At 38.4% G+C, this 23,235-nt stretch overlaps 3 protein-coding genes and 1 long non-coding RNA gene across 6 annotated transcripts; 2 read left to right on the top strand and 2 right to left on the bottom strand.

The window, feature by feature from the left end:
* The first annotated feature begins 805 nt into the window (after positions 1 to 805).
* Positions 806 to 4,436, top strand: LOC112195773 (putative aminoacrylate hydrolase RutD). The gene is made up of 11 exons (XM_024335979.2): positions 806 to 1,241; positions 1,329 to 1,527; positions 1,802 to 1,884; positions 2,074 to 2,174; positions 2,316 to 2,411; positions 2,552 to 2,605; positions 2,880 to 3,028; positions 3,302 to 3,419; positions 3,525 to 3,612; positions 3,685 to 3,915; positions 4,013 to 4,436. The coding sequence occupies exons 1-10, from the start codon at positions 1,115 to 1,117 to the stop codon at positions 3,879 to 3,881; spliced, it is 1,212 nt and encodes a 403-aa protein (XP_024191747.1). The 5' UTR covers positions 806 to 1,114; the 3' UTR covers positions 3,882 to 3,915; positions 4,013 to 4,436.
* Positions 4,437 to 5,181: 745 nt separating this feature from the next.
* LOC112181642 lies at positions 5,182 to 6,844 on the top strand. The gene is made up of 4 exons (XM_024320018.2): positions 5,182 to 5,324; positions 6,130 to 6,202; positions 6,296 to 6,351; positions 6,509 to 6,844. Exons 1-4 carry the CDS (start codon positions 5,269 to 5,271, stop codon positions 6,621 to 6,623), a joined length of 300 nt encoding a protein of 99 aa, XP_024175786.1. The 5' UTR covers positions 5,182 to 5,268; the 3' UTR covers positions 6,624 to 6,844.
* Positions 6,845 to 7,443: 599 nt separating this feature from the next.
* Positions 7,444 to 11,250, bottom strand: LOC112173096 (protein ABIL2). 3 transcript variants are annotated; one of them, XM_024310669.2, is made up of 10 exons: positions 10,786 to 11,250; positions 9,807 to 9,940; positions 9,470 to 9,552; positions 9,219 to 9,369; positions 8,709 to 8,808; positions 8,487 to 8,579; positions 8,322 to 8,364; positions 8,165 to 8,241; positions 7,927 to 8,072; positions 7,444 to 7,794 (listed from the first exon to the last, which is right to left on the bottom strand). In XM_024310669.2, the coding sequence occupies exons 2-10, from the start codon at positions 9,897 to 9,899 to the stop codon at positions 7,624 to 7,626; spliced, it is 957 nt and encodes a 318-aa protein (XP_024166437.1). In that variant the 5' UTR covers positions 9,900 to 9,940; positions 10,786 to 11,250; the 3' UTR covers positions 7,444 to 7,623. The 3 variants fall into 3 exon arrangements, with proteins under 3 accessions (XP_024166437.1, XP_024166415.1, XP_024166431.1); XM_024310647.2 differs by having other exon boundaries at positions 8,165 to 8,244; positions 10,786 to 11,249; XM_024310663.2 differs by lacking the exon at positions 10,786 to 11,250 and adding an exon at positions 10,154 to 10,492 and having other exon boundaries at positions 8,165 to 8,244.
* Positions 11,251 to 19,885: 8,635 nt separating this feature from the next.
* On the bottom strand, positions 19,886 to 22,119 carry LOC112181635. The gene is made up of 3 exons (XR_002929014.2): positions 22,058 to 22,119; positions 20,249 to 20,736; positions 19,886 to 20,128 (listed from the first exon to the last, which is right to left on the bottom strand). It is a non-coding gene; the product is annotated as an uncharacterized LOC112181635 (long non-coding RNA).
* Positions 22,120 to 23,235: the final 1,116 nt, after the last annotated feature.

Below are 23,235 nucleotides of genomic sequence, written 5' to 3'. Positions count from 1 at the left end.
TTACTTGCCAGAAGGCACTCACATATTTATGCCGTTTTTGTTTTATGTTTATTTAACATTTTTTTATCTCTATTAGTTAGAAAAAAAAAATTATATTATGAAATGTGTCAAATACTGGAAATATATGTCACTTTAAACTTCAAATTCTCAGTACTAGCCTTTGAAATTTAGTCAAGTTGGGCTGCCCAATGCCCGTGCATCGGTATTCTTGACACCGTTTAAAATTTTAATTTTAAAATATGAGATATTAGGAGGGCGTAATATCATAATCATACGTCACCTTAAATTCTAAATTTTCAGGTCTAACTTTTAGAACTTAGTCAAGTTGGCGGTAACCACAGTGCCTACACATCCGTATGTATGGTTTAAACTTTAAAGTATGGGACATCAGGAGATTGTAATATCTAAAACGAGTTTTTGAAATAACAGACCAAGTGATTAACATCTTCCACTGTAAATATGAGAGTGAAGCGACTCAAGCGAGGATCCATCGTTATTGGCACAAAAATGTCAACCCTTATGGAAAATGTGTGTTTGGTCCAAAGCCTTGGACCAAGAAAGGTTTTAGTTTGACCAATATTAATAATAGTAAATTTTGCTTAATTATTCTTTGCTCCACCTTTTTTTCGTGCAATTACATGATTAGATTAATAAGATTCACCATGAAAATGACTCCCCAATTGCTCAAAAAGTAACAACTAAGTATGAGATTAGATAAGAAAGTAGGTTCAAAATTACAAATCACAAATCACAAATGTGACCAATGCCATTGGACCCCCTTCTCTACCAAATCTAATAATTCTAGAACCATTCTAGATTAAACTAAAACGAATCAGAGACCAAGAACACACACGATTCAAATGACGATTACGCCCCTACATGCTTCCTAATGCCTTCCTTCATTGGCCGATTTCGTTGACTTTGACCCCACCCCCCTTTAGGTAGCCGACTATTCACTTTTTACATATAGATACGACCGCTGATTAAGCGCCACGTGTTCCCGCCCAATCTCTCCGTTAAAGGGCGGACCGAAAATCCCAGAAGGCCTCTCCGTTCATTTCTTCAGAACCTGAAAATTTTCAATTTCAATTTCAATTTCTTCGTCTCCGAAACGATGCCGTTTTGCGAAGTCGCGTCGCCGCGGAATGCCGCCGCAGTCGACGCCAAGCTCAACGACGCCGGAACCAAAATTTACTACCGGACTTACGGCCGCGGGCCCACCAAGGTCCTCCTGATCATCGGTGAGCATTATTATTATTATTTTTTGAATGGAATTATTGGTCGGAATTTTTTTTCGGTGGCTGATGGATTTTCCGATGGACGGTCAGGATTGGCGGGAACTCACGATTCGTGGGGGCCACAGATACAGGGGCTGACGGGGACGGTGACGGCGAACGACGATGATAGGGCGGCGGAGGAGTGTGGCGACAATGAGGCTGGTTTTAGCGGCGGAGGGATCGAGGTGTGCGCGTTTGATAATCGGGGCATGGGTCGGAGCTCCGTGCCGGTGAAAAAGTCAGAATATACGTGAGTGGGGTTTGTTATTTTGGTTGAAAAGGTCAATTTTGTTCTAGAAGTATTGAGGTGTGTAGTCAATTCTGATTCGCGGAATAAAAATCGAAAAGTTTTTCGGAACCGGAATCGTACATTTGGAGAGTAAAGTGTGGTTCTTTGATTGAATTGGATGCTGAAATTTAATCAAATGAAGATTTTGATTTTGCTTTTGGATTTGGAGTTTTACAAGTTTGAAAAGAAATCGAAGCCGAATTGTGGGGTTTATTGTGGGTGTTTTTTGTTGCAGGACAAGAACAATGGCGAAGGATGCAATTGCTTTGATGGATCATTTGGGGTGGAAACAAGCGCATGTTTTCGGGCATTCAATGGGTGAGTCTAAGACTCTTGAGTTTCCCTTGCCGAATTTTTACTAGGTTCACTCAAATTCAGCAGTATCAAAACAATGTATCAAACTTAGTATTGACTATACTGTTAGCTGAATTTACTTTGTACCAAAGCTTTTCCTTTTTTTTGGTAAGCGTTCGAGTTTAATGCTTTACTTGTAATTGTGTGATACAGGAGCTATGATAGCTTGCAAGTTAGCAGCGATGGTGCCCGACAGAGTTTTGTCATTGGCTCTGCTCAATGTGACCGGAGGAGGTTTCGAGTGTTTACCAAGGGTTCGTAGATCACTTTTCATGAGATATTGTTTATTAAATTTTCTTTTACTTTTTGGGAGTGGTTGGCTGGTTGCAGCAACTCCATCTCAATTGTAAGTTTGTAACCAAATTAGTTGATTCTCATTAGTCAATGTTTTGCAGCTCGACCGCCAAACGTTATCAATTGCTATCCGATTTTTAAAGGCAAAGACGCCTGAGCAAAGAGCAGCTGTTGACTTGGACACACACTATTCAAAGGTCATAGTGCTCTTCATTCTATCATCTTTCTGTATGTTTTCTGGATAGATAAACCAATGGAAGAGAAAAAGATTATTAGTAACACGGGAATGTTATGAGTAAAAGCAATCCTCTCACAGATTCACTCTATTGTTGTACAGGGGTATCTTGAGGAATACGTTGGATCCAACACAAGAAGGGCAATTTTATACCAAGTAAGAACTTCTAAACGTTATAAAGCAGTACTCGCCCCTGCACAAATGAATACTGATGAACTCAGTCAACTCACTAATTGCTTAAAGCAAATGTAGCATCTTGTCAGTCAATGAGAATTACAAATATGTTACAAGGAGTATTAAAATCATCTTTGAAATCTGCTCACAATCAATTTATGGAAATCTGTTCACAACTAAATGGCAGCAACTAGTCAAGTCTTTAGTGTACTTGTGTTAAAAAAGATCCATGACCTGATATTAAATCTGTCTCCAGGAATATGTAAAAGGTATATCAGCAACTGGGATGCAGTCTAACCATGGTTTTGAAGGTCAACTGAATGCGTGCTGGACACATAAAATGACACCAACTGAAATTGAAAAGATCCGCTCTGGTGGATTTCTTGTTTCAGTCATTCATGGCAGGTGCAGTCATAAAATCACCACTTTTTTTCTTCCCTTGAGCTGTGTATTCAATCTGCTTCCTATGGATAGCATCTCAGATATCATTTCTATTCCATGTCCTCTCAGTTGAACAGAATTTGTAGCCTTACCGAATGGCAGTTGTATATATATCTCTCTACATGTACCGAATGAAAATGATCATCTCTGAAATTCACGTTTTTTCTTGGATTTGATATTCCGTTTCTGTGTGATTGTTCTTCTGTAAACCAACTTAACATGTTATTATATCTGCAGGCATGATGTCATCGCTCAAATATATTATGCAAAGAGACTGGCGCAGAAGCTGCAGCCTGTTGCTAGAATGGTTGATCTTCCTGGAGGGCATCTCGTGAGTCATGAGAGGACTGAAGAGGTATACCTTCATATTTGTATCACACTGCTTGTATATCTACTATCCATGATATGATTATCTTGAAACTGGAATTGAACTCTGAGCTTCCTTTGTGTCGCATATCAGGTCAATAATGCTCTTAATGAGTTGATCAAAGCTTCGGAAGCTAAGACAGAGCCACATGATTGGACAAATTTGCCTGAGAAAAGTTCGGGTAAGCAATTTTACTTTGAGGGAACGTTATTTCTCCTCTATTCACGTGCTGACCTATGCTGTTCTTTGGCAGGGTGGGTGGTTACAAGGATGTTGTTTGTCAAAAAAAGTAATGGTGAGGTTAATAGTGCATCTTTGGCATCCAGTATGTTACAAAAGCTACATATTTTCCTCTTGTACTTCTTTGGTCTCTTTGCCTTGGCATTCGAGAAGGGGGTGATGACTTTCAGAAGATTAAAACCAGCTAGAGTTGCAAATTCCATCACATAAGCTGTTGGTCAATCGAGCTCCAAGTGTTTCACTGGTAAAAATACTTCTGTTTCCATCACTGAGATTCTATATCCTTCAGAGGAAGCATATTTCCATAAAGTTGAGCTTGACGTTGGAATTTCTCTCAATAGGGGTTCATCGGTTTTTCATTCTATCGGCCTTGCTAAACGTATTTAAGCGGTTTTTTCACCATCGAGTACATGCTGTGTAAAATTCGGAGTTCCAGATTCATATACCAGAGTTCATTGACATAATGAGGCCTTTTATACACAATAAAGGCATGTTGCAGTAGGCGGAAGAATTGGAGAGAGACCACAACAGCCAATATTAAGGCAGCTCCCAATTCTCGTTCACTCGCAACAAATATTTTCAGATTCATGCCTTTACAGTTCCTCCAGAAGAATGAGAGGGAAAAGGAATAGGGTGTTTCTACTTGAATCTATCTTTTTTTGTTCCTCTATGTAATTTACGATCTACTCACAGTCGCCAATCCATATACTCTTGGCAACAGAACAACATTTTAATTGAAGATTCTGAGTGCAGTATTAAACACAATTTTGGGTGCTCAAATATTAACAATAGTACTCTATCAAGTTAACAAATTAAACTTGATACAGCTAAATTAGCAGCATGAACATGTTGTGCGAACAAACATATATTTATCATTTCTTCTCAAAAAAAAAAAAACATATATTTATCATGTATATGTAATATATTTATAAGTGTGTGCGTGCCATCTCTACGACAATAATCTGTTCCACATAATTTAAACATCAGTTAATATCATACGTACGAGAAACTCAGAAACATGTAGTACCAGCTTATGTTCATAGAGATATATATATAATAGACAGTTTCAAGGAAAACATATGTTGCAAATTATATTAACAGCATATACCTGCCATAGTATTACATACTTTGGATTTTTCAACCGTTGACAACAAGTTAGAGAGTCCGAAAACATGGTAGAACTTTCATTAACAACATGCATGATAGAGCTTCGACGAGAATCGTCAAACCACAAAGAAGAAAAGGTTACAACTTACAGAGGAGGAAGAAGAGAAGAGAGAGATAGGAGATTCCTTGCTTTGCTGCATAAGATGCCATCCCTGAAGCATTTCAGAGTTATATAGCATGGCAGATATGCCACTGGAATATACCCATATACCTTGCGAGTAAAAGACTCAAGAACCCAATTTCTGTAGTTTTCTTCAACTTACAGGGGCATTTCTGTCTTTGAACAATTAATCTCCAACGATGTCGTTTCGATTGCACTGTAAAACCCTAATTCGTTTAAATAAGTTAAAACGCGGTCGTTTGGTTCGGCCATTTCATCTTAAAACCCCCAACTTGGTCATCGATCTCCAACTTTGTTGGGTCCAAAGGAATGGCTGCTATGGCTTCTGACAAGGCAGCTGGGCAGACGCAGTGGGAGTTTAGCTGGTTATTACTCTAAGCTTTTCTCTCTTAATCTCAAATATGGTTATGATTCTATCTCTTGCAAGGTTTAGGGTTTTGATTTGACCAAAGTTTATAGATATTTGGTTCATATTCCAGTGTGTATATGCTTGAATTTGATTGAATTGGGTTTAAGTTAAAAAGGGTTTGCTAAAAAAAGCTTAAAGATTGATTCTTTATTTTCATTTTTGGTTCGGCTATTTTGTATTTGCAGCTTTTAGGCTCCTCTGTTCTTTTCCTTGCATTCAGTTTCTCTGTTTGTTTTATGCTCCCTACTTTTGATGTGCTAATCTTGTTTGTGGTTTCGATACAATATTGCAATAAGTAGAGTTAGAAAGCTTTAATGGAATGTATATTCAGGATTTGAAACTACGGAAGATGTTCTTAGATTGCTTGAAATGAGGAACTATTACTGGATGGACTTGAAGTTTCAGTTTTATAGATACAACCAACTTAGGGAGTAGTTCTAGCGTCGTAAGTATTAATTAGGGAGGAAGATTAAGATATGCTGGGGTAGTTCTAGCTTGAGAAACTTCAGTGCGTTTCTTTGAAGTAGTGTGGTGAATTTGGTATATTGAAGTAAATTGGGTGAGAATGTTGGGGTTAATCTAGAGGTAGAGACTTGTAGGTAATGTTATAGCCAACTCTGTATCAAGGACTCAAGGGATATGTATCTCTGGGAAGTTGAGATCGTTTGTTCAACTTTCATTGTTTACAATCAATCTGAATTTGGGATTGCTTTACCCGCAGAGGAGCATTATTGTTTTTAACACAGAATTCTTTTGTGCAGTGACTTGGAGGTAGATTATGAGTCTGAAGAAATTGCTTCTATTGTCTACACGACATTAGCTGTTGATAAGGAGGTGATGCTTCATATGCTTAAGCTATGTCTTTGTTCCTTTCATTGTGTTTCAAAACCGTTCAGCTTCTTATTTGATTCCATTTATAATTTTCAGTTGCAACCGGACAAAGTGAAAAGGCTGATGTCAGTTTCCAATGGAAAGCTTTCAGTGTAAGCATTTTAAATGTTCAAACTTCTATTGAAGATTAATTTTGATAACGGTTCTGATGCAAGATTTATGCTCTATGGGGGGTACCGAAATGTATCATTTCAATAAATGCACTAAAATCAGTGAGTCTGCTAAATGTCTAGTTGATCTTATGGACAGGCATTTTGAGGCAGTTGAGGCAAGATTTCTTCGAGCATCATATAGTGCTTTTGTGGATGTATTGACACTTGCCACAAAAACAGTTGAAGAATTTGGAAAAGGAATGGAGTTGTAACAACTACATGTATTTTGACTGGTTAACTAGACTAATATTTTTCATCAAACGAGGTTCAACACTAGAGTCTTCAAGCACCTTGTTTGTAGTTTGATTAGTACTTCTGACCAATATTATGGACTTCTGGAAAGAAGCCGTTTTACTATTTGTAATTCAGTGATTCTGGCTGTGCTTTTAAAACTATTGAGTTATCTAATAAAATCATATTTTGATTGTAAAAACAGTGGCTCAGGACTAAAGTAACCTGAAGTCCTGAACAGCTGAACTAAAGGAGGGAATACCACAAGTAACCTTTGCCTAAGTAAACTCATCCTTCCTGTGCATAACACCTTCTGAGATTGGACCCCTGGGGATCCCAAGCTCTATCTTTGCTCTCGGGCAAAAATTCTCAATTTTTTTTTGAATTTGACTTTTTTCATCAAAATCTGTGTGCTATATAAGTGTGTGTTTTTTTTTTGCCTAAAATATCTTCTTAGTTTCTCACAAAAATCTTCTCATTCTTAAAGTATGATTTTTAAACACTTCATGAACAGAACTCAAAAATGTCGTCTTGATTTTTTTGCAAGATTTTTCAAAGTCAGAAAATAAGAAAACTAATAAAAGTCCGTTTAAAACTTCGGTATTACAAATTAAGAGCCTCAAAACAATCTAACATGCATCTAAACCTGAATGTTTCGCTTTATAGTATAGAGAGGAAAAAATTCAAAGCAAACTTACGAGTTGAGGAAAAAATTGAGGGAGGGCAAAACCGTCATTATACTGCCGCGGGGAACAGTCCCCAACGAGTGGCCAATGTCTCGTCTTAAAATTGACTCTAAACTTCTGAAATTGTACTATATAACAATTGATATATGATGTTTATAAAGAGTCGGACGGAACATACATTTCTCTATAAAGAGCAGCAAACTTTGAAAAGAAAAGGTAATACATCTACATTAAGCAAAAGGGAACAGCTGAACGCAAATTATGCAGTAATTTTCTGCTTCCATTGACCATTCTCTCAGTATTCATCCAAGTAAGTGTATAACATGTCATCTTTCTTTGACTTGCGCCGGCTAAGCAAGGCTTTGAGGAGGCGTTTACTTTTGCTGGGGTATTGTTCAGCCTCTCTGCCATTATCTCTTTCAGCTGGTAGCCGCATTGAAGCTGATTTTCGAGGCTCTGAAGGGTACTGGTATATACATAAACAATCAGTTTATAAATATAAGAATAAAAGGGGGCGGTAAATCAAATAGATAACTTCCACACTTGTTAACATTTTCCAGCAACTATTCTATTCAGGTAAAAACAATCCTACACTCACCCGCCGTCTTGCATTAGAAAGATTTGGAGTCGTCGGTCTACTTGAGTTTGGGGTGGTTGACTGACTTTTGCTTGGAGTCGTCGGCCTACTTGCAAGAGATCCAGACCGTAAAAGTGGAAACCGATGAGGTGAAACTGTTCGCTTATCTGTCGATAGTAACCATCATCATAATCAGATTGTCAGATACAAAAATCACTATAAAGGTGTCAATGTCATCTTGTCCAAGATGTAAACTCACCTAATTCTTTCTTGGGCATGGTAGATGTAAACGAAAAAACTGCAGGTCTTTGAGGTTGTGGAGAAGGAGACCGCCCTCTACTGCACATAACACAACTAAACTTATAATGATCCTCTTACAGACCTGATTCAAAACTAGATTCCACATGAACATTTACCTGACTGTAGTTGGTGGGGTTTCTCTGATTGTAGCACGAACAGCTTTGCAAAATCCAATCAGAATTCCAGAAAAAAAAAAAAAAACAAAGCTAAGTTAATCCCTCAGCTTAGTTATATGCTTTTTGCATTTTGCATGAAACAAAACAGAAGATAAAGCATAATACCATTCCGAAATTGATGCCATTCATCTTCGTCATCTAAGTTGCATCCTTTGTATTTAGATTTAGCTTTGTTGGGTCCACGCATGGTCTCACCAACTGAACAAGAATTTGAGTCGTAAGAATACTATTCATCTTTGTCAACAATTCCAAGAGAAGGAACAAAATTACAAAATGGAGACTGTTGAAAGTATCAGAAGTTAAATTAAGAGGATAGTGAAGTATTGCCTGGCAAGATGTACCGCTTGTGGTATTTGGGAGTATCTATCACTGATGACTGTTGGGAAAGACCCTCATGATCAATATATTCTTGACATGTCCTCAGTCTCTAGCATACCAAATAAAAGAGAAGAAAAGAAAAGGAAATAGTCAACACCTACACAAGTATTGGTTTCTTGTGATTGCTACATATTCAGATGATGCAATTATTAACATAATGATATCAAGTGAACCAAGTAAGCAACTCCCACCAAAGAATGAGTAAAATCGAGATCAGAGAAAAGATCGTCTGATGAGTATAATTAAAAAGAGCTTTAAACCCATAGTAGGAGTTGCATTATAGCCGATCAGCAGTTGAAGCAGGTAAGATACAAAACCAATCCAAAACAGCCCAAAAAGGCCATTTTGATCTTTAAATAGCAACAATAATTATACAAACTTGTTCACAGTTTCTTTTATAATAGAATTCGAAATGTACATCTAATGATTGAAATTTCTTACTTTAAAAGTTAACCATACCTGTTCAATGCAAGAAACCCGAAATTCTGTGCCAGAAACTTCATCCACTTTTTCATCCAAGAGGTCATTGACCTTATATGTCACAGAACCCAAATGGTCCACTGTATTCACAAGAGCTTTAATGGCATAATCTTTCAATGTTTCTACTACTCTGCAAAGAATAGGATTTTTGTCTTATTGTCATTTTCTAATCAGGTTTCAAAAGAAAGAACCTTGAAAAACTCTAGCAGCCATGAATCAGAATAACTCACATATGTTTTTGGTCATCATTTGTATAAGAAAGTTCAAAGTACTCTGCTGCTGAGTATAATTGTGATCTCAAATTCTTCAAATCCTGAAATGGTGGTGCAATGGACAAAGTAAATCACAGAACTTTTCAGTTTGTAAACCTCTCGTACGTGGGATCAACACTAACAAAAAGAGCTATCTAATAGAATTCATAATGCCCTTAAATTTTGATATTTTTGACCGAGGGATACAAAAGACCAAACAGTTCATTATTCATGAGACTATAAACGCCCATAGGGATTTCACCTAACTTGCAGAACTAAGGACCAAGTCCTGATATAATTTGAAAGCAAAGAGTACCTTGAGACTATCAGAGAAAAGCAAGCTCTGATGCATAGAAACCTCATCAAAATTAGATGCTACACGAGGGATGGGCGTAGCCATTGTTCCCATGAATCCCAACACTTCAGAAAGTGAACTCAGATTTCCCTATGCTGCAAACAATCGAGACAACAATGTTAAACCCAAATTCCAAAGCAAAGTATGGGACTGGGAAAACACCAGGAAAACATCAGATATAGTACTCAATATGAATCACCACCTCCAGTATTGCTTGTAACACTCAAAAGACATAACATTAAAGCCGATTCCTATGTTAAAATGTCAAATTCAGTATCTAAAACCCCAAAAGCTTTAAGCTAAATCACCTCCTTGCAAAGAAGAAAAACAAAACCCGTGTATGACTGAGAGAGATGAAGAGAGAGAAGCTATGCACCCAAAATGAAAAACCCCATTTCAATTCCAAATACTTTAAATTGAAATAAGTTAATCACACCATCAAGTGTGTCTCTGAGAGAAAGACAGAAGACTCTCCTTTAACAACTAATAAAATACCTGAATCTACTATTTTAATTAGACAACAGCCACTGTCAGAGATAAACAAATATATAGGAATGAGAAAATGAAACAACATAAAGTTAGTGCTTTGCCACATTTCAGCAACCATTTGAGACAGGAAAATCAACACAGCAATATTCTAAAACACTTGGAAACATTGAAATCTCATTCACCATCATTAAAAGCTGTAAAATTTAAGCACCCTTTATTTTATAGCCTCAGATAATTATGGTTAATCCTTTTCTTTTTCTGTTCAAACAAAGTAAATTCTGAAAAGGAAAAGACAAACACATAAAAAATCACAAAAGGACAATGACAATCCAATCCTAAACAAAACCACCAAAATCTCTAAGCTGAAATGAAAAACAACCACACTCTCAGTTCAAAGTAGCTATCTTTACAAAGCGAGCAACAGAAATCACAATTGGGTAGTATCACAAACCTGTGTTTACTTCAGTGAATGCTCTTCTGGAGCTGAAAGCACAACCCAGAAGGTCAAAAGGCCCCAAACCCAGTAACCCACTTCCAAAATCTGAATTCAAAGGTGGGAACTTGGGATTATCTGGAAGCTAAACGATGAGGAAGAAGAAGAAGGGCAAAGGCATACATAGGCTAGTCTTTTGACAGTGACCAAAATGGTTTGGTGTGAGACTGGACTAAAACAGAAGAAAACGACAACCTTCTAAAGAGAGTGAGAGAGAAAGAGAAGGCATGGAGGGACATCCATGAAGACCAGAGCACGTCTATGTGGGCTACTGGACACGGGGAATCTGAGGAGAGAGCTCTTTGGATTTCTAAAGAGGGCAAAAGTCTCAACTTTTGGCAGCAAAATGAGAACTCTTCACTTCAAAACACACTCCAGTTCTCTCTACTTCTCTCTCTCTCTCTCTCTTTATCATTAGTCTCTTTGGTGGGTCTCACTCACTCACCTTCCTTAATTTGCTCTTTTATCTTTGTCTTAGGGTGGGTCCATCCAAGATGGGTAAATATTTTAACTTTTCGCTTCGGTTGTTAAAACCCTCTTGATTTTCGAGAAGTCTTAGATGGGACGTAGTATGTATGTATGTTCTGTTGCTCAAAATTTTATGTTTCTTATAAATAGAGTTGTTGTTTTTGATCGTTACAATTTGAAAACGTAACGTCTTGTATTCGACGGATTAGTCTGATAGTCTAACTAAAGATCCTATCCACACTCTCGTATTTCCTTAAGCCATTTGTTAAGTTAGTTACCCACCCGAGAGGAATTATTGATAGCGGGAGTCGAACTCAGTTGAAAGAACTCGGTTGGGGGACTTGGGGCTCAACGCACAATTTAATCCTTGCTAATTGAACCAACCCTCGTGGGCTGTAGTGGTGGTAGTTAGATAATAGACTGTAGATGGTGAATTGCTCCAAACTTTTAGATTTGTGGGTTTGGACTTCAACTTCGAAGCTCCAACCATTCGTGTTTTGGGTGAATGAATGGTTTCCACAAATCTCCAAACGGTTTGAATGGTTCAAATTTCTACATCAGTTGCTGTCCTACAATCAATCGATACACACATTCCTTGTGCTTGCTAAATTTGTATTAAGTAGGAGTGGGACATAAACCAGTGTAATGACTTGGTACCAGGGAACTTCATTACTGGCTTAGACTCTAGTGGGGTGCTAGGAAAAAGTGCATGAGAATTGTGAACACCCCAAAAGAACAAGTGTAATTCGGTCATTCCTATATGGTGTATCACTGTATTGTTATAGCATAGTTGACAGATTTGACGGAAGATGTCTATGTTAATGATAGGATTATTAATTTCAAGATACTTTCATTAGGAGTAAAATAAATTTAGAGTTTAAGATTAGGATCCATAACCATTTCAGATAGCAAAAGATATGGCTAGCTAAATTGGCTAGTGGGTTGAAACTTGAGAAGCACATGGGTATTGAGACCACGCTCAATCATGTAGAATGGTAATGAGAGATGTCTAATGGAGTGGATGGTACTGTGTATAAGTCATTTGCCCCTTGGAAGGCACTCATTACTGAACGTGCAATCTAAACATTAAACCAAGTTGGCAAGGAAGGAGAGACCCCATCATAACAACCTTGAATTGGGACATATAATCCTAGAAAAGAAGAAAATGAAACTTGAAGGTGTTGATTGATTTAGAGCTACTGGAGTCTGGAGATGTGAATGTGGATCCTACAGTTCCGTTGCTAGTGATCTTTTTCTTTTGAGGAAAGTGGGTGGTTGTGGTCTTGTGGACTTGTGGACTTGTGTAGGACTTGCAATTCTAGCTTTTTTGAAACTCCGTGCATGATTGCAGCTGGTTATGAAAGTTGGAATATACAGCCTTATTAGTGGCGTGATTGGTGGCAAAGGCAGTGTCATGTAAGGAGTACTTCACTTATGAGATCGAACTATTGGCTTGTCCGATCGTCTAGCGATGAACTTTGAGCTTGTTCGACTATCTAATTAGGTTAATGCCTAGCATATTAATGCTAACAACAAGAAAATATTTTAGATATTATGCATAAGATACAACATTTGGTGAGTAATTACACTTTCACTTACGAAATTGGATAATTAAAATTGGGCTCTTAAGCAATGGCTCTTTGGTTGTCTATTACCTTTTAATTGATTACCTCTTCGCGTTTGGATTCTGTTGAAAAGGCTTGTCGGAGGGAAAATACTTGAGGCCCCAAAAAATTGAACAAAATGTTGAAGGATATCGACATTGAGTGTGTCTTTTCAAACTAGGGTTTAGTTCTAGAGTTGTAATAGGAGAGATTAATGTCCTAGATTTCCTAATTATATTCGGATTCTATTTCCTTGTATGACAAGATTATGTACTTTGTAAATCCTTATATAAAGGGCTCCTATTATCAATAATAGAACACACACAATTCTCCCATCTATTATCTCTGCAATTCCATTTTCACTACAACACGTTATCAGCAAGAGCCCTAACCCTAGCCCTAAAAACCAAAAAGCTACTGCAAACCCTAACACCTGAAATTTCTTTCACCAAAAGCTGCCGTAAGCTCCTAGCCCTTACTAGCCATACCGTGCGCTGCTCCTGCAGTCCTTGCGCAACCATGTACTGCCTCTACTGCCCTTGCAGTATTGTCGCACGCCTGCTGCCCCTGCAGCATAGCAGCACGTTCGTTCCTGTGCAGATCAGCCTGTTTGCACTCCCCGAAACTTCTTAATCGGGACCTCAGATCAAAATTCTTCCTTCATCAAAGTTGTTCGTCTCTGTCTCTTCTATCTGACCTCCAAATTTCAGCCCTATTGGAGTCGTTTTGAGACCTATACACTATTAGAAATGGGAGCTATTTAGAAGCGAATTTGCTCCGAATTTTAACACGTAAGTTTTAAAGATTAAAGTTCCTACTTTCTTCTCTTTTAAATTTCTTTATTTGATGCAGGATTTTCCATATACGAACATGGGTTCGATTATTTAATAAGCGGAATTGTGGGGATTCATGCTAAACGAACTAAGATCGTTCGTAATCAATGAACTAAGAGTGTTCATAATATTCGAACTAAGAGCGTTCGTAATCAATGAACTAAGAGCGTTCGTAATCAATGAACTAAGAGCGTCTGCAAGCATCTATTTTTGACCATATTAAACATCATTTTTTTTGTCTAATCCAAATTTCTTGATAGCATTAAGGCTCGGAAATCTTAATATTAGTTTTCGTGGAAGCATTGACTTCAAAACTAATCCGTTCTTGTTTCTCCTTTTTGGATATCAAACTTGAACGAGCTCGATTTTACTCCATTAGATTCTACGAGCACGGGATATTTATTGCCTACAATCCAAGAGCCCAGTTCTAAAGGAACCACTCAAGACTCACAAACTGAGATAGATAATTCCAGGGCACATACCCTGATGAAGCGCCACATGGAGATGACACTCCAGTTTGAGTACATGAATGAGGATAGCGCTAGAAACTTTTGGGTAGCGCTTCGTGAATGTTTTAACAACATTCACAATTTTCCGAACTTAGAAGCATGATGGAATTATCTCTGCTTCCCTAACTTTGACAAAGTTATGGAATATTGTTCGGAAGCTCTTCGCATCAGACATTGATGCATGCCTATGAAAAACTATCACAGAAGAACAATTGATTGAGAAAACCCTCAATACATTCCCTGTCTATGCTATGAGATCCTCTGATTTATTTCAGACTCATGTAAACGCAAGACGGATCACAAATTTCCATCAGCTAATTGGAGCTATGGCATGTGTTGAAAGGCACAGCCACGAACTTTGTGAATGGAAAATATGGTAGGCCTCAATATGGCTACCATGAGCACCATTCAATGGCTAGAAGATGTTGCCATGGATGATATGATCAACATGCTCATGAAGGTCATCGCAAAGTTGGCAAATACATGACCAAAGGAGTCATGACGTTGAGGGTTGGGGGTTGGACACCATGGCGCCACTTTTGGCCATGGTAACACTATTCCAACACCAATGGTCCTAGGGACCATTTATATTGTGTCAATACGCCTCAATCAAGAGAGCATCCTCTACATTATGTTTTATGGAGTACTTGATCAATGGTGATCAAGACATCGAGTTCAAAAAAACTTTAAATCTGGCGATGAAGACAAAATGCCGCAGATTTTTATTTTGAATAGACTTTTATTTTTCCAAGAATTATGTAATGGCAATTATGCCTTAATCAATAAATGACAATTTTGTCTTAACTCTTTCTCAAGTGGCGCATCTAATGAAGTATGATGTCTAGGAAAGTGATTGAGATTAGTGGTACTTAAGAGAGCCTCGCTCCACCGACATCTCTATTTACTTCCCTAGTCATATTTGATTCGAGTTACCAAACGGATTGAGTAACTACGATTTGTCTAAGTTTGATTTTTATTTTGGATTAGACTTTGGTTAAGAAACTTTGATGTAATCATTGGCTATTAATAAAGTGTCGATTCTTTTACTTAATGTCTTGGACATACCTTAATTCGAACTTTATTTGAAAGATAAAAAAGCCAATGGTTTTCATGTGGAAACACATTGTGAGAATGGACAAGAGTTCCTTTGCATCACCTCTAATGACTACGGACATAAACGAGTATTAGAGAAACCTATGTGTTACTCTAATGGGTTGTATGCAACCACTATTCGAGTCATTGAATCCAACCATGTCATGAGAGATGACTTATGGGATTCTGACACATATAGGCTTTGGCACTACCGTTTGGGACACCCAGGTCATGATATGATGATCCGTGATACTAAAGACTTCACACGGACATCTCTTCTTCAGAACGAAGAGAAGTGAGAATCAAAAGTCGATTCAAAGAGAGCATTGCACCGCCGCTGCACCTTGGGCGCCTCCGCCATGCACCACCTTCCGGCCAACGCTGGCGCCGTGATCCCTCTACGGCAAAATCATGGCTTTGACGCCATGTATGGAGACTTGGCTCCTCTCTCTACTTCTCAAAGTAAATTCTGACATTGTGGCTCGACCAAAACCTTCATTGGTTGATTATAAGGCCAATCTTTCGTTCTGTAAAGCCTGTTTTCTTTTTTTAGGAACAAGACCATCCTATGCAAAGAACACTAAAGAAATAATTCCATTCTTACATAGAATCCAAGGGGATTTTGTGGATCGATTCAACCAACTTGCGGACTGCTTAAATGTTTTATGGTGTTGGTTAATGTGCGGACACGCTGGTCAAGTGTCGCGCTATCATCCACTCGTAATGCTGCTTATGATGAACTCCTAGTCCAAAACATATGGCTACGGGCTCACTACCAAGATCATCCCATTCAGTCAATTTGACTTGATAATGCTAGAGAGTTTACATCGAAAATTTTCGATGACTATTGCATATCATTGAGTATTGATATCAAGTATCATATTCCCATGAACACACCCAATTGGTCTTGCGGAAAAGTCACCATTAAAAGACTACGATGGTAGCCCGGACTTTGGTAATGCGCACCAATATTTCCGCTTGGGTTATGCAATATCGGATGTAGATATGCTAATTCGTCTACGACTCATAGCAGCCACTCAACGTTTATTTGCATTACAGCTAGTGACTGGGTTCGAGTCTAATATCTCGTACTTATGCATATTTGAGTGTGTGGTTTATGTGCCAATTGCGCCGCCACAGCGCATCAACATGAGTCATTGCAACGAATGCATATATATATATATATATATATATATATATATATGTTTGCGTTGGACATAAGTCTCCAACCATAAGTCCGCTATGTAAAACACTTGACAAGCGATCTCTTTTTCGCTGGATTTGCGAATTGTCACTTTGATGAGACAGTCTTACTGTCGTTAGGGGGAGATTAGAACGTCAATGTTCAACAGGAACGACATAAATTGTCGTGGTCTGTCCCCACTATGTCTCATCTTAATCCCCCTAAAAGTGACGAGAGCACATATACAGGATGCAAAACCCACAAGAGAACATGGTGCCACCCAGAGGAGATGGGTACGGCACCACTACCATGGATGGTGGTATGGTGACGCCACAAAGGTGGCATAATGGCGTCATAGGCCATGGGTTCCGTTAGAGAGCGTAGGAGACCCATAGGTTCGATGGATTCTCGCCCTAAGAAGAGAGCGAGTTTGGCACAACTTGATCCATTGATCATTGATACTTAAAATCTGTCTCATGAGAATATTCTGGATTGTGGTTATGTCCAAGAGACATCGTTAGGGGACGCCTCAATGTTAAAACCAATTCTTGAGAATATAGAGATCTCTACGAATTACACTAGTGTACATGGAGACGTTGAATTATTGAGACCAATGACATCGAATCTTACTCCGTTGAAGAATGCCAACGTAGAGAAAATTGGCCTTAATGGAAAGATGTGATCCAGGTTGAATTGGATTCACTAACGAAGAGGAAGGATTTCAGGCCTGAGATGCCAACACTTCCTAACATAAAACCTGTTGACATTAATAGGTCTTCGTTAGATAGCGTGATGAGACAAAGATATGGTAATCTCGCCTTATGGGGCAAGGCTTCTCACAAAACGCCCTGGAATCGACTACGAGAAGACATATTCTCTCATAATGGATGTCATTGCACTCCACTACCTTGTCAGTTTGGTAGTTTCTGAATAACTGAACATGCAACTTACGAATGTGGTCACTACGTATCTTTATGGGGATCTAGATACAGAATATAATGAAAGTTCTTGTGAACTTCATTTACCCAAGTTAAGTGGCTCTAAACCATGGAGCGCGTTTGCAACGAGGTTGAAACGCTCACTAAAGTGACTGCTTGATTGGGAAAGGATATGATGAACTATGCCCACACATTTCCATGACAAGTTCTGGATTTGCAATTGTCGCGGTTTATGTTGGAACCCATGAGAGTTAAAGGAAACCGCTGAACACCTGAAATCCGAGTTTGAGAGGAAGGAATTTGGGAGAACACGGTTTTGTCTAGATTCAGAACTTATATATCGTGTTAATAAATGCTTAGGAATTTTTATAAAGTCAAAGATGCACTCCCATGGTCGTCCGTAGTCTTGGCCCTAAGAGGGATCCGTTTCGTCCCAGGGATGATGACGAAAATGTGTTAATAGCAAAAGTGCTTACCTAAGTACAATACTCGCATTATTGTACTTATCACAATACAAGACCGGACACCTCAATTGTTACGAACTTGTTGGCTAGATATATCCCCACGCTAGCGCAACGTCATTGGACTGGTATAAAGACAATCTTTCGTTACTTAAAATGTACGATAGATATGGGATTGTTAATTCCCTACAGAGAGAAAAGAATGATGAAAGAATGAGAACGGATCTCATTACCCCAAGAGGCGCAGTCCAAGACTCCATGACCGGCAAAGCTGCCACTGCCAAGGGTGGCGGGCGTCATCCTCCTCCCTTAGACCAAAACGACAGTGATGTTTGCTGATGCAGGGTATCTGTCTGAGCCTCACAAAGGTCGCTCTCAAATGGGTTATGTCTTTACCATGGGAAGCACCACAATATCTTGGAGGTCTACAATGTTGCTACTTCCTCGAATCATGCAGAGACTATTGCTATACATGAAGCTGTGCGTGAATGCATATGGCTAAGGTTCGTAATTAGACATATTCGAGGAACTTGTGGTTTGAAGTCTACCACAGATGAACCTACATGCATTTATGAGGATAATGCAGCTTGTATTTAGCAAATGAAGTTAGGTTTCATCAAGGGCGACAACACCAAGCATATATCTCCTAAGATCTTTTACAATCAGCAACAACAATCACTTCTAAACATTGAAGTGAATCAAATCCGAAAGAGGATAATGTAGCGGACTTATTCACTAAGTCGTTACCTAAATCCACCTTCGAGAAACATGTGAAGAGCCTTGGATTGAGAAAATTATCCGAACTCCCATGCTTGTAGCTATCAGGGGGAGATGTCGACATCAGGGGGAGGAATGATGTCTACATGATAGATCTCGAAGAGTGAAGGACGTGTTGTGCTCTTTTTGCCCTTCGACCAGGGTTATTTTTGTCCCACAGGGTTTTTATTACCTGGAAAGGTTTTTAACGAGGTAACGATCAAAGTGTCATCACCAAGTTTGAGCGGCACAAGGGGGAGTGTTGAAGGACATCGACATTGAGTGTGCCTCTTCAAACTAGGGTTTAGTTCTAGAGTTGTAATAGGAGAGAATGTCCTAGATTTCCTAATTATATTCGGATTCTATTTCTTTGTATGACAAGATTATGTACTTTGTAAATCCTTATATAAAGGGCTCCTATTATCAATAATAGAACACACACAATTTTCCCATCTATTCTCTCTGCAATTCCATTTTCACTACAACACAAAAAACCTATACCAAAGGATGCAGTATGTACCAACCTACTGAACTTGGTTTAATGTTTAGACTATCTACTCTCACCCTTTTTGAGTTTTTGGAGTCTGAGTTGGGCCTTTTAAACATGGGCTTCATGCATTCGTATTCTAACCGACATAGAGCTTATGGGTCAATGGAAAAATAGAAGCCCACATACATCCAAACCTTGTAAACACTACCAGAAAATGGTCTTTTATGGCCCACAAAGAGTGCCATAAAAGATAATTTACAGCACACAAAAACGCGCCGTAAATGGCCATGCCGTAAAAGACAAAACTCTTTTACAGCGTTTTTTGAGAAAGCAGTAAAAGACCCTCCCAGCATGCCGTGAAAGACATAAAAGAGCGCCATAAAAGGGTTTTAGACTTCTTAATTTTGATTTTGAAATATATAAAGCACGCCGTAAATGACGAAATATGTGTGCCGTAATTGATCTCAAAAGCATGCCGTGATTGATCTCAGAATCACGCTGTAAAAGCCAAAAATGAGCGCCGTAAAAGGGTTTTAGAGACTTTTTATTTCAATTTTGAAATAAGAAAGCACGCCGTGATTGATTAACAAGCACGCTGTAAATGTGGTCGTATGATATATTTACGGCGTGTAATATTTGCACCGATTTTTTTTTCCTGTAAATTTTGTGATACCATTTCAAAATCTAAATAAATCTATACAATTTATTGAGATAAAAAGAGAGATAACAAACTGCAAGTATCACATTACCAAATATAAATGAATATGCCAACAACACTAGTACTATATAAAAACAACTTAATTAAACCAACAGTCTATCATCACCATGCTAAAATATAAAATATTCTAGATTATTAGAGACCACCTTAGATTAGAATTGTCTTTGTTAATTGCAAAAGATAAATCTATAGTGATCTATGTTGTGGCCTCTTGAACATCTTCATATTATGTTTGATGCCAACTTTTACCTGCATAACCAAAACAAACACAAAGAGAGCAATGAAATATAATTTTCATTCAAGGAAAACACATGAAGCTAAAGTTCTAATTCAACAATTCATGCATCATAAGCAAATAGAAGCAATTACCTCCAAAATGCCTAATTCACTTTGATGTACTTGATAGGCCATGCAATCATACTTCCTGTGGATGCATACAGTTTACTAAACTCGCTTGTTGGGCGATACAAGGCTATATCATGAAAAACTTCATGCACCGATACTTTCCAACAATCATGGCCAAGAGTAGGGCTGGGCACGGGCCGGGACGGGCCAGTTTTGAGGTATACCCGATCTGTCACACCCCGAATTTTGAAATAAGGATTCTAATCCGGAACATGACTAATAATGATACAAATACATTCTGAATTTTTCTCTCAGAAGCAACCACTAATTACACCTCTTGATATTACATAAACCAAATCCTCAAGCTACTTATTACAGCACACTCTCACTAAAACAAATTATAAAAGTCAAAGAGTATAATTCTCCTCACAAAACAAATGTTATAAATCTAATACTAATTCTCTAAACCGCACGATCACTGCTCTGAATCTCCTGACCTGTGACACTACCCGCTACACAATTTGAATAGTGTACCGGGATTGCAACAACACCAAACCCGGTAAGCTTTTTGCAAAGCTCGTGAGTAAACAAGAAAGAACTGTTGATTTATTTAATTACAGTTATTATAACTCAGGTAAACAATCAACACACTCACAAGGTAATTCCAAAAATCACATAAACATATAAATATGTATTTTTCGATACTCTCTTTTAAAACTCAATCAGCAAATATTGCATCATTAATATGTGAAATAACATTAAAGTAACACATGCTTGATTTACTTTTTACCAACACCTTCACATATTCAAAATATATCATGTATAGATATTTAATCAATTTCACATAACACCTCCACATGCTCAACATATATCATGGATAGATATTTGATCAATTTCACATAACACCTCCACATGCTCAACATATATCATGGATAGATATTTGATCAATTTCAGTCTTTTTAGTGAATTTTCAGATTAACTGGTAACAAATCACAAATCCACATGCTAGGGACCGACGTACTATTCCCATAGCATGGGACAACCAGGTTGACTGGTATCAAATCACAAATCCACGTACTAGGGACCGACGTACTATTCCCAAAGTACGGGTAAGCCGCAGCATACCAAGGACACCCTCCAAAGTATGTATACTCAAAGTAACACCCTTCCTAAGAGTATAATAGTGCACTATCTGAAGGGACTAGGGCCCACAGCTTAACTCCTCATAACACCCAAAACAGTTTTACCAGCAATTCACTTAAGCACGGGGTTGTTGTAATCACCCGGCTTCATAATTATATTTTTCAGACATAATCAATTTCACAACATACAATCTTTATAAATTTTAGATTGTAAATATGCATATGTACACCCACATAAGAGACATATTATTTCAAGACAAATCTTTACTTCTTAAAATAATTTCCACATATTCACAATTGGCCATATAAAATAGCTTTCACATCATATGATCAACATTTCATTATTCAACAATTAAATGGGAGATTAATAGCTTGAATAATATCTAATCAATTCTCAATCATTTCATCATACCAATCACACGCCAATTAACATATATATTTCACGTAAGTATATATATACGTAATCATCCGCTCACGAATGACCACTAATATCAACTATAGTTCAAGTATAAAAACCGTGAAATTCATTTGTATAATAAAATCATTTTACTTACCTATGGACCGTAGTTGATCAAGTCCATATGATTTAAAAACAAATATTTATTCCATAAATATTTTCACACAATTACGACAAAAATAAAGTAATTAAATTTATTGGGTTCGTAATATGAACCACGTGAGGTTTACTCACCTCTAATCCAGCTGCGTCTTCTAAAAAGTCAAATATAATGATATTCCAAACGCTCGTCAACTCAAACCGTCAAGTACCTAATCAAGTATGGTCTTTGCTTAGTAAACGAAACACGAAATAAACTTAAACGACGATCCAATGGTCAGATTCTAAAATAAAGAACATCCAACGGTCGGATTCTAAAATAAAGACGATCCAACGGTCGGATCGAAATCATATGATGATCTAACGGTCGGATCCTCACGGATCGCCCTTAGGATCATCCTCCAAAATTATCACGAAGATCCAACGGTCGGATCTTCCTGAACCGTCCTTATAAACATCTCCACAAAATTCCATGAAAATCCGACGGTCGGATTCTCACGAATCGCCTTCCGAATCACTATTTCACAAATATACGAAGATCCAACGGTCGGATCTTCGCCCGTGACCTCACAAAGTCACCGGGACAGTCATACGATCAACATATTAAAATTTGAAGTAAAACCGATGGTCTGATCTTCACAGATCGTAAACCGAAGATAAAACGTAAAACCGTTAAAACGTAAATCCACTATTTATCAACTTTTTCTAAAATAACCTTGTAATATATCAAAACGCTCGTATGGATGCGTAGATCATCGTCCAGATAATATAAACTCAAAATATGGTCCGACGCGCCGCCACAAGCGGTGGTCAGTGGGTGGTCAACACGGCGGTCAACACGGAGGTCAACCACCTCCGATGCAAAAGTCGTCAACTACAAACTTCTTCAAAATGAAAGGGAGATCAGCTTTCATACCTGGAGCTAAGTCCGATTCGGCCTAGATAGTCCTAGATCAAGCTTTGAAGTTGGATTAAATCTCGGACGCACGATCAGATCCTAGATCAAATCAGGGACGTCGAAAAAGTCAAACCTTGATCTAGCGTTCTACACACAAAATCGTGATGAAAGACTTACATGGGGATGATCAGGGGGAGGAGGAGATCACGAAAATGGGAAGGATCGGCCGAGGGGATGCCGGAAAATGGGTTTTCCGGTCGGGTCACCGACGGAACTGTGGCTCCTTCGATCCAGCTTTCGGAGCAGCGGCGGAGCAAGACGACACCGGAGGGAGGCTCTACGGAGTACGGCGAGTCCGGTGAGGTCCGGGTCGTGGCCGGAGAAGCAGCGACGGCGACGCTGGGGCCGGGTCGGG

Source organism: Rosa chinensis, chromosome 1 (genome assembly GCF_002994745.2).
Source record: "Rosa chinensis cultivar Old Blush chromosome 1, RchiOBHm-V2, whole genome shotgun sequence".
NCBI classification, from domain to species: domain Eukaryota; kingdom Viridiplantae; phylum Streptophyta; class Magnoliopsida; order Rosales; family Rosaceae; genus Rosa; species Rosa chinensis.
The sequence above is the reverse complement of the archived record's forward strand: the minus strand, read 5'-3'. Positions and strand labels throughout refer to the sequence as shown.

Coding starts and splice junctions, on each gene's coding strand:
- LOC112195773 (XM_024335979.2), top strand. CDS start 1,115: ATGCCGTTTTGCGAAGTCGCGTCGCCGCGGAATGCCGCCGCAGTCGAC. Junction 2,175..2,315: donor GTTTCGAGTGTTTACCAAGG/GTTCGTAGATCA, acceptor AATGTTTTGCAG/CTCGACCGCCAAACGTTATC. Junction 2,412..2,551: donor TGGACACACACTATTCAAAG/GTCATAGTGCTC, acceptor ATTGTTGTACAG/GGGTATCTTGAGGAATACGT.
- LOC112181642 (XM_024320018.2), top strand. CDS start 5,269: ATGGCTGCTATGGCTTCTGACAAGGCAGCTGGGCAGACGCAGTGGGAG. Junction 6,203..6,295: donor CATTAGCTGTTGATAAGGAG/GTGATGCTTCAT, acceptor TATAATTTTCAG/TTGCAACCGGACAAAGTGAA. Junction 6,352..6,508: donor TCCAATGGAAAGCTTTCAGT/GTAAGCATTTTA, acceptor TCTTATGGACAG/GCATTTTGAGGCAGTTGAGG.
- LOC112173096 (XM_024310647.2), bottom strand. CDS start 9,899: ATGGGAACAATGGCTACGCCCATCCCTCGTGTAGCATCTAATTTTGAT. Junction 8,365..8,486: donor ATGGCATCAATTTCGGAATG/GTATTATGCTTT, acceptor GATTTTGCAAAG/CTGTTCGTGCTACAATCAGA. Junction 7,795..7,926: donor TTTCTAATGCAAGACGGCGG/GTGAGTGTAGGA, acceptor TGTATATACCAG/TACCCTTCAGAGCCTCGAAA.